Genomic DNA, 10,286 nt, shown 5'->3' with positions numbered 1-10,286 from the left:
TGCCCCTTTCCTACTTTCGGCCCTCTTACTTCTGCCCCTTGTGTGGACCACACACATCTTCAAACTGTTAAGTTTTGTGACATTACACAGTTGTGAAACTATTGCAGTGACAAAATATGTTGTATATATATGTATAATTAGCTGACAACTCAAAACTGCGTCTGTGGTAGTTCCTACTTAAAATTCTGCCACGATGACACACACTTGCAGACACACACACGCACGCACACAGGAGGTGAAACAGAACCAGCTGTCATGACGTTGTTTTAGCTGGTAAATGATAATGAGCCAATGGGACTTTGATCAACAGTCAGTCTGAGTGCTGTGTTAATTACTTAGCGGTGACTTGTGGTGCAGCTTTGCAAAACTGAAAGTTATATGAATGGAGGAACTTTTGAGATGGTCTACACATATATGCCATATGGAAAATCCCATTAAATGATCGTATTGGATTGTATTGTAGTTTGAAATTCAATTACTAGCTAATTTTAAATGAACATTTTGAAGAGATTCTGAAGTTTTTGGTTTTGATTTGATTTGATTTCACTTTATTGTCAGAAATATTTCTGAAATTTGTCTTGCGTCACAGGACGCCAACTGTTTCACATACATACATAAATAAAAACAACACTTAGACAACAAAATTATACAATAAATGCTACATTGTGTTTTCGACTCAGGTACACTGAGGCTACTTAGATGCCATAATCTGATTTAATAGACTGAGGAACAATTGAATTCCTCAACCTGTTCAGTCGAGCCTGTGGGACTCTGAATCTCCTGTGTGAGGGCTACGATATGATATTACCAGCCAGAGACAAGTTTTTTTAGTGTATGCAGTTTGGAAACTTGGCTTAAGCACTTCACCCACAATCTTTGAGCAGATATGCAGCAGTCTTTGTCAATCTAGCTTTAAGCTGAACAGAGAAAACTACACCATGCACTGATTACATACTGCTTAACACTCTGTTTTGATTGGATGCATGTCACTGATAGAATAAGGAAATAAAATACAGATTCATTACTGCACCCTGCCTGCTGCATATAAAGGCAAATGGCATGCCCGGACTGAGCCCAGCTCTCTGTCATATAACAGCTGTTATATAACACATTTAATGAGTTAAATAGGCATCTTCATGAGAAAGGGCTAAAGTAACTAATTACATACACTCACTTACTTCATTTTAGCAGCTTTGTTGTGTACTTGGAGTATTTTTCAAAGTCAGTAATTTTACTTTTACAGAAGTTTTTTTAACTTTAATTCTGCATTTCACCACATTTCAAATCATATCCATTATCGCAGTGAACCGTCAATCAGAAAAGATTAATAATTCTATTATGTAAAAAAAAAAAAAAAAAAAAAGTGAAAAGTTTGGCAAAGTAACATGACTTGTACTTAAGTAGGTCATTGTACTAGTCTTTACACCACTGTTAGTAAGATCAGTTTTGTCTGCGATGCCTCAGCAGATGTTGGTTGACCAGCTTGATAGACTTATTATGGAGACATCTATTGGCAGTTAAACAAAACTGCAGCTCACAAGTCGTCCAGTGCAGCTCTAAATGCCTGTCAGCATGAATCTATTCCACTACCCATTCAGGCGGACCATGCTGCACCAGATCTTTCTCACACATGATCAGTTGGACTATACATTCATATTCATAATGCAAAGAAAAAAAAAAGTCAACTTGACAGCTGAGCTTGACTGGGTAAACTAACTGGTGTAGGTGTAAATGAAATGGGTGTTTACTGTTTAAATGTAATTATGAAGTCAAAGAGACCTGACAAAGACGGGGTCAAATAGCAGCATCCATCACAAAGTGGATAGCATCAAATTAAAACATCAGCTACAACAGGCACAAGAAAAATCCATTACATAATACAGTGCTTTAACAGTTCAGGAATATTTAGTCTAACCTGTCTTTATTCACTCACTGACGGGCAGTGTGAGCAGTACCCTATGATAATAGCAAGTGGGAAAAGTAGGGGATATATGAGCACACGGACGTTTGACAGGCTCATCTCTGGTCCCCTGAAGTAAAGATGTTTTTGTGCAGATGTACATTCTAAGCAGCAATGCTGCACATACATTTTGAGTGATACTTAGGGTACGTTTTTTTGTATGAAAAATAGACTGAAAGAATCTACATAAATCCAATTTCATACCTGCCAACATTAGGCTGTGAAAAAGAGGTAACTTTTCTGGGGTATCAGTTGGAATGACCTTCTTGCAGCATCCCCACCCTGATATAACCCTACACCACAAATTAATACAATAAATACAAGGATGACTTTTAATGAGCATTAAATCCATAGCTTGTTTTTTTGTAAGGCGACCTTGGGTGTCCTGAAAGGCACCCATAAATAAAATGTATTATTTTTATTATTTCTTATTACTAAAATGTAATTTACATCACAAAAAATATCAAGTGCAAACATTGTGAAAGTGTCAGTGAGTGACTGAGTGTGTTGAGGAGCCATCACTGCCAGAACAGCTTCAATAGAAAGAACAGAAAGGATCAAATGAAGCAGGACTACAGGCTGCAGTCTACAGTCCACTTGTAGGCAAGTGAGACAAGACAGGAAGCAAATATGTTTAAATTTAATATGCGTCACTTATCACACGTGACGCAAGGCACGTCAGGCGGGGTCGTTTGGGTTTGGTTGCTAAGTGTCACGACACATATCCTACAGTCTGGACATATCACAGAAACTGTGAAACACCCATTTGAGTCATATCACTATGAAATCTGGAGATAAGCGGGAAAAATTACCAATCGGGAGCAGGGCAGGAGAAAGGGTTAAAAATAAGGAGACTCCCACATGTTGGCAGGTATGCTATTTTTCTGCAGTCTGTGATGTTACGCTCTTCATTTGGCTCTTATCTGCCAAAAAAATACAAAAGAAGACAGTAGACAAATCAGTAGCTACTCTAGCTACCATGCTAACCAGCCTCAGAAGCTAATGGCGAGCTACGCCAGTAGCTGATCGAACATGCGAGCCTCAGCATGCTAGTTACCAACCTCGGATGCTAATGACCAGATAAGCCACAAGCTGATCTACCTGGTTACCAGATTGTTTATATCTGTAAGAATAACGCGTCCCTTACCACTGCAGTCTGCTGTTTGAGGTGGGTTTTAAGCTAGGCTAGAGTTCAACACAGCACCAGTACTGGTTTTGACAAACAGGGCTCCTCCGACTCTTCCGTATGTAGTCCTATATTTGATAAATACCATAGGCCGCACAAATAATGGACATAGCTACTGTGACGTCACCTATTTGTTTGCTGACTGCAGCTTGGAAGCCTAAACTCTGTAATTTCGGCTGTCACCACCTTGGTTTTTTGGAGCCAGAAGCGACCATATTTGGACAAGAGGGTGGAGCTGTAGAAGAGCTCAGGATAGATCTTGCTGACAGACTGTAACGACGCCTCCAGACAGCCTGTCACTTAAGTGACCCCACTGTTTAATATGCTTAACTTTGGGGCTTAAAAAAAATGTAAACGGGTGAGTCATAACAAAAAAGAAAAAAATTATCCCCCGTACAGTTATCATGAATGATGAAAAAAAACTAAGACACCAAACTGTTTTTTTTGTACCAAGCTGTAAACATGTTTATTACTGCTGTGAAGATGAGCATTTTGCCGTGGATGTCTACGGGGATTTTCTCTGTTTTGGAGCCAGCCTTAAGTAGCCTGACAACAAACTGCAGTTTTTGACACTTCTTTAATTGTTCTTTTTTTATGCCTTGGAGGTTGCTGCTTGCTTCTGTCTTAATCTGGGTTTGATTAATCCTAGTTTGACTGCTAATGCCTACATGTACAGGTGACAATAAATGCGGCTAGGCATAATTTGGAACTAAAAAAATAGATGTCAAAAATGAAAAAAAAAAAAAAAAGATTTGCACATGTAAAAAGCCTTCATAAATATGCAAATTTATTTAATAATTTATTTATGCCTTTATTGAGCAAAATTTACATTTATTTCTAGTCAATGACGGTCATTTAATTATTCATTAGCACATTTTTTTCTCCATACAGGGCACATATTTGGACTCGGGCAGAAATCTTTTTTTATTTATTTATTCTTTTAACTTGTAGGCTAAAGCTTGAAGATGAAAAAAAGTGTCGTATGGCAGAGGTTTCTGTCTCTCAAAATGTATATCTGTGTGAAGTCTGAGAAACTGAAACTTGTACCCGTGTTTTTGTCACGCCCCTAATGTATTAGAGTATTAAAGGTTTGTCATTTCAGTGGGGCTGCCCTGTTTGACGGGTTCCCTTTGTTGGTGTCTTCTAGAGTATTTTGCTCAGCGAAGTCCTGTAAATCAAGACTGTGTTCAAGGTCTTCCTAGTCTTTATGCTTTCTTTAAGTGTCTGTATTTGCAATTCTTAGATCTTGCGCACTTAGATTAAATGCAGACTGACATGAACTATTTTTTACTTGTTTACTCTGAGATAGCTTATTAACATAGCTTGTGTTTGACACTTTTTACTTTCTATTTTTATTTTGTGTCTGATATTGTCCCGACAATGAAAATCTAATATTACTGAGTGTGTAAAAAAAATAGCTTCATATAAATATATAAATGAAATATTGCTGTTTACATGCAGGTTTTCTATGTTTTTCTACATACATTATTTAAAACAATATCTGTGTAGAAAGCTTAAGCTATAGATAGATACAGGGGTAGGATGCTAGAGAAGCCCAGATAGGATAGAAGAGAGAGAGCGGAGCATTGAAACAGGGACTTCCCTGAGCCTCCATCATCTACAGGGAGGGAAAAAAACACTCACACACACACAGCCTCCCACATACACACACACGCACACTGTGCTGCGAGCTAGCAAGGGGCTTTAAACAGCTTCACACTAAACAGAGACAAAGGGACTGTAACTTGCCACAATGGAGGAAAACATGGATGAATCACAAAGCCAGAAAGGTAAGACAGAGGAATAATCTGTATTTTTTTTTGTTTTTATCTTTAATCAGCTGTGCCATTGTTCTGTTCATCCATTCCTCTCGGTATCATGGGATTCCTTTGTGTGTGTGTTGTGGGCAGAGAGGAAGGAGGCAGCATACATGTCCTGCAGAAAAAAATAGATTTTTGTCTGTGCATTTAATTTGAAAAATTCCTTATCGTTTTGCAGAAATAAAAGACTGTGAATTTTAATCATGCCATCTATATGACTGCTAATGATAATGCCACAGATTATATAACGCTATTTTGTTGTGTGTTTTCGATGAATGGATGCATAAATAAGCAGATTGTTTGGGTTGAGGATGAGAAGAGATGGCAGACACTGGAGGGTTGGTGTTGTTTTGGAGGCTGGACAGACAGATGGATGGACAGATGGATGGATGGATAGATAGATGGATGGATGGACGGAGGAGGTGGGAGTGGCAGGGGGGGTGGAAAGGGGCAGAAGAGGGTGATAGAGCGCGGGGCAAAACCTCGCAATAAAGCCTAAAAAATCAGCGGGAGGAGGGATAAGTGGAGCAGTGATTGATGCCTCCATTGGGATTTTCTTTGTTAGCCTCTATTGTTGATGCTTCACGCTTGTCTGAACGCCTTTTCCTCTCCTCTTTCCCCTCGCTCTCTGCATGTCTCTCTTTTTTCTGCTGTCTGTGTCTCTCGCTTCCCTATCCCTCCATTTTCTTAATATCTCTCCATCACCCACTCTCTTCCTTTTAATATTTTTTTCCTCATTCTGCCTATATTTTAACCTGGATTTTCTGCCTCCATCAGTCTGCCTCTCTGCATTTGAAGGTCTCTATTTCTTGTTTTCTCTATCTTTTTCTCTCCCTAACCCTCTATTTTGACTCATCTCTCGCTCACCTCCATCTCATTCCGCCAGCTCCCGCCCTCTCCTCCTCCATCTATTTTTTTTTGCCTATTTCTAATCTTACACATTCCCTTTGAAGTAGAGTTATCTCTTGCTTTACAGTTTTTTTTGTTTTGTTTTGCAGATAGGAAATTGTGGGGTTTTTTGTTGTTTTTTTTCGCACCTTCTCATATTATTGTTGTTGCTGTCGGCTGTGAAAATGGGCGTGTCCATTTTCTTCAATGCACCTTCAGTGTGAAATAAGCAGCACTGCTTGCACGGACTCAGAAATCAAACGACGATGGAGATGATTTAGATGGGAAAATAAGCATTTTTTTGCATTTATCGCCATTTTAACATTTATTAACACTGTATCCATGGAAACACTTATGGAATTGTCCTCTGTTGTGTGATAGGCGGATTTGTGTATTTTTTCTGTAAGAAACCTGCTTTAGCCAATCAGAAAGACGAATAGGGAGGCATGATGTTTCAAGCAAACATGATTTTTCATTTCAGCCACTTTTTCTTTTCTTTTTTTTTTAATTTCTAGATGTCACCCCCACTCCTTCTGTTCATCCTTTCAACTAGTTCCCATCCCACACCCGCGTCATTCTTTCTGTCCTCATTGCTTTCTCTTTACATCCTCGTTTAGTTTGGCTGTCAGTGGCCTCTCCGCTCTCTCGCCCTTATCTTTGAGTTTTAAGAAATTGCATGCACACCGCTGACAACATACAGATGCGTGTGATAAAATATGCCAGGTCAGGAGAGAAGGTGAGTTGGAGGAAAATGTAAAAACATAAAACAAGAGGGACAGTGAGTGATGCAGAGTGGCTGTTAGAGACATGAAGAGAGAGGCACAGTCCTGTATGACGTACATGGACTTAATTTCATTTTGATGAATTACGTTTAATGTAGTATTGATACATTTTTTCATCTCTAATGCTGGGAAACATTTTTTTATCTGTCAAATCGCTGTATGTCAGAGACCTGGTTTAAGTCTTAAATAGGTTAAATCAAGATTTAACTGTGAGGTTTGTCACAAACTATGAGCAGTTATCTGCTATCTGCACTTACGAAAACTGAATATTTTTCTGTGCTCATTTTGCTGAGCTTGGATGAACAGATGACTGGCACAGACGACTGATGGTGTGTTGCCGATGTGTTGCTGGCTAATATCATTAATAATAAACAATTCATCTGTGCAAGTGTGACTGCAAACTGCCTACTAATTATTATACAGCATACACATTAAGTTTGCTAAGCTGAAGTGCAATTCAATAATGAAAATAGCTTCAATTAATGATATTGTCTATAAAATTAAATTATACAACACAATTACAATAAAACTTAATCCAAGACAGGAAGCTGAATTTGTCACATGACCTAAACTTGCTGATTGGTATCTGAATCACATAATTCTCAACTGAAGCTCCACAGACTTTGCTGCATTCGGATTTCAAGTACAAAAAGTTGAAAATTATCACGACCAAGTGCTACTGACTTACTGGCTGTTACTTTGACTTTTTTTATTGGTTGCTGGCAAATTGATTACTTGAATTGAACCAGTGGAAAAAAAACAGAATGCATTACTGGATGTAAATAATGGAATCATTAACACGTCCACATACTGTAAATTTGCCATGCATTGATTGCTGGTTACCACACATGTATTGTAGTGGTACAACGCAAGCACTTCACTACTGTTATTTAGCATTTTGACAGCCATTCGTGTGCTGTTTGCTGTTTTTTATTGGCGAACTGCTGCTGTGACATGCGAAATTAGAACAAATTATAATACAAAAAAGTCACATGCCAGCAAAAAAATGTGACATATGCTTTGTTTTTTTTTTCAAAAATGTGCCACAAGTCAAAATGCAAAAAAAAAAAAAAAACACAAACCACTATTCATACATAAGTACAGAAATGTGTTCGGTTTTGTGTTCAATGTCCATCAGTCAGACAGCTGCCTTCAGAAACTAGAGTTCAGGTGGGGGGATTACATCAAGCAGGATTACTCAGTTAACCTGGTAACTTCTAAATTAGTATGCAACAACTTCTTTTAACATTGTTAATCAATAGAAATAATCAATACGTCTAAATAATTGACACCGGATCTATGTTTCGTTTTACAAATTCTGCCTGATGAATGCATTGCCTTCTGCATGCCTTCACAGTGGTCAAAACAAGAAAAAGCTGGTCAAAGGGGTTTGATTACAGTGGAGAGGCAATAGTAAATGAAAAAACAATCATGACTTTCCTTTTCTGCCCAAATTTGTTTGTAATTTCAGTAGGTAACTACACAAAAAATGGCAAAAAGTGATGAAATTACTTGAAATACTATGTAAATATGAATTTCTAATGTATGTTATAAACTGGATCTTGGACATACTGCAGTAACAAATCCCCACAGGGATCCTTAATATTTAATTTTCTCTAATCTGAACTTTTTGTCAAAATCATTTGGAAGTAGTCAAAGTACTGACCTCACAGTGCTTATAACAAAGTTCATTAGCAATAAGAAACATTTGTGGTATGCATTGGCATGTAAATTGCTGGGTGCCTTATGTGGCCACTTCCTGAGCTGGCATGAAATTACTTCACCAGAACAATTTGAGAAATTAATTTCTGATTTATTGTAGAAGTCGCTGGGAAATCCAACACGAGTCATACAGCGGTCTCAAAGTGGACTTTGTGTATTTCACTCATATCCATTTCATTATTATGACCACTAATAGAAAGGAACTTAATGGAGACTGGAATGAGTCAATACAAATTGATTTAGCAGGCCCATAGAGGGTGAGAGAGCAGAGAGCAGGGAGAGAGACAGAGAAACCAGAGGAAACCATTGAAGTAGAAGGTTTTCCTTTTCCATTCTGGAGGTAATTTCATTATCATCCATTGACAGAGGAAATAAATACTAGCAAGGTCCACTCTGCTGCCTGTGAGTGTATCACATTTTACCACTGTGAGCAGCTGGCTGACTGACCTGTATTATGATCAAAGGTGAGTGGAAGAGGTAAACCCTAACCCTGCTGGAAATATTATTACTCTGCAACAGGATGATTTGAACATCCAACTCTGCTATGCCAGGCTGCAGCCCATAGTTCAAGACCAACAAAAGAAGCTGTGATTTAATGAGTCATTCCCTGCTTTTTACTGCGGCTTTTTGACCCCAAAACGTGTTTTTTACCAACACGGCACTATTTTTCCAGTGGTCACAAAAAGCAGTTGTTTTTACCAAAACATCATGCATTTCCTGTGGGGAATGCACCCCCCAAACTGGGTATTTTAAGGCAACAACATGATCTTCTCCTAACACTAATCAAGTATTTAGTTAACTACAGCACTCTTGAAACATGACGTTTCAACATATCCACTACATAATAACACCCAAATGTCACATTTCCAAGATTGAAATGTATAATGCAGGTCTGAATGTCAAGATATCTTAAAATCTGATAAGCAGATGGACACAAAATTTGCTGAGCATCATTTTTTATTTTTGTAACTCCATGTCTAACTCTCGCATCACCATCAGATTTCAGCACCACTGTTTGAAAGGCTCAAGGACCAAATATATCTCTGTAAGGAGTTGCGAGCTGACCCTGTTCCAGGGCAGCCTGGTCTCACTCCCGGAGCATCAAAATGTGCCGTTTAAGCATCTGTGTGAGATGTAACGGGCTTTCCATCAATTTTAACTTAGCCACATCATTATTAGACACTCAAAAAAAAAACTGACATGGTATAAAGAGCCCTAAAGTCCACTTAGGGTGGGTGGGAGAGGAGGTGGATACATTCAAAAATAAACCAGACTCAGGAGAGGTTGTTATAGACCAGCAAACATCAGTTGCAACATCCGCGATCTTTTCCGAACCATGACCAAGTTGTTTTGTTGCCAAACCCAACCACCAACTCCTTACCACTTCTGTGTCAGGATAAAATGCAAAAGCTCCTCACAGATTCTTTTCAGTAACACTCGGGCTCATGCCGAAGCACCGAGATATAATGAGTAGAGATGAGATCACATTGTGCTGGGTATGATGCATACTTTCTTTTTTAAAGCTCTTTTATCTTTCAATCAATGCACAGCGGTACCTACACTACATAGTCACACAGACATAAAGGTGTGGCTCAGTGATGCTCTTAGTGGCTGTGATATATTAGTGTTATAGGAGATTGCTGTATGCTTTATCTTGACTTGTGTTTGAATGTGGGGTTTCCAGCTGTGAATCAGAAAATCCTCCTGTATCGCTGTAAAGTCACAGAGGCTGCTGTCATAGAGTCCTGGCAGTGCTTCCAGTTTTCACCGTCTGTGGAGCCGCTCCAACAGTAGTCTGTGGATGACATCATCACTACAGTCTGTCTCTCCGCCGTTTAGCTTAAGGAGGGAGTGGTTCGATTTCTCCATTTACACGTTTCAATAAAGGAAAAGTTCCTTATGCAGGGGGGATTTTTGTTCTGACAGTA

General features: G+C 38.8%; 1 protein-coding gene across 1 annotated transcript in view; it reads left to right on the top strand.

Annotated features, from left to right (window-relative positions):
* The first annotated feature begins 4,734 nt into the window (after nucleotides 1-4,734).
* The window catches only part of gpm6ab (glycoprotein M6Ab), a 30,447-nt gene continuing 24,895 nt past the window's right edge, over nucleotides 4,735-10,286 (top strand). The window contains exon 1 of the mRNA XM_042484337.1: nucleotides 4,735-4,936. Within this exon, the coding sequence (XP_042340271.1) occupies nucleotides 4,900-4,936 (37 nt within the window). The 5' untranslated portion in view covers nucleotides 4,735-4,899. The remainder of the gene's footprint in view (nucleotides 4,937-10,286) is intronic.

Source organism: Plectropomus leopardus, chromosome 4 (genome assembly GCF_008729295.1).
Source record: "Plectropomus leopardus isolate mb chromosome 4, YSFRI_Pleo_2.0, whole genome shotgun sequence".
In the NCBI taxonomy this organism is placed as follows: Eukaryota; Metazoa; Chordata; class Actinopteri; order Perciformes; family Serranidae; genus Plectropomus; species Plectropomus leopardus.
Note: the sequence above shows the minus strand (reverse complement) of the source record. Positions and strands in the feature narration are given on the sequence as shown.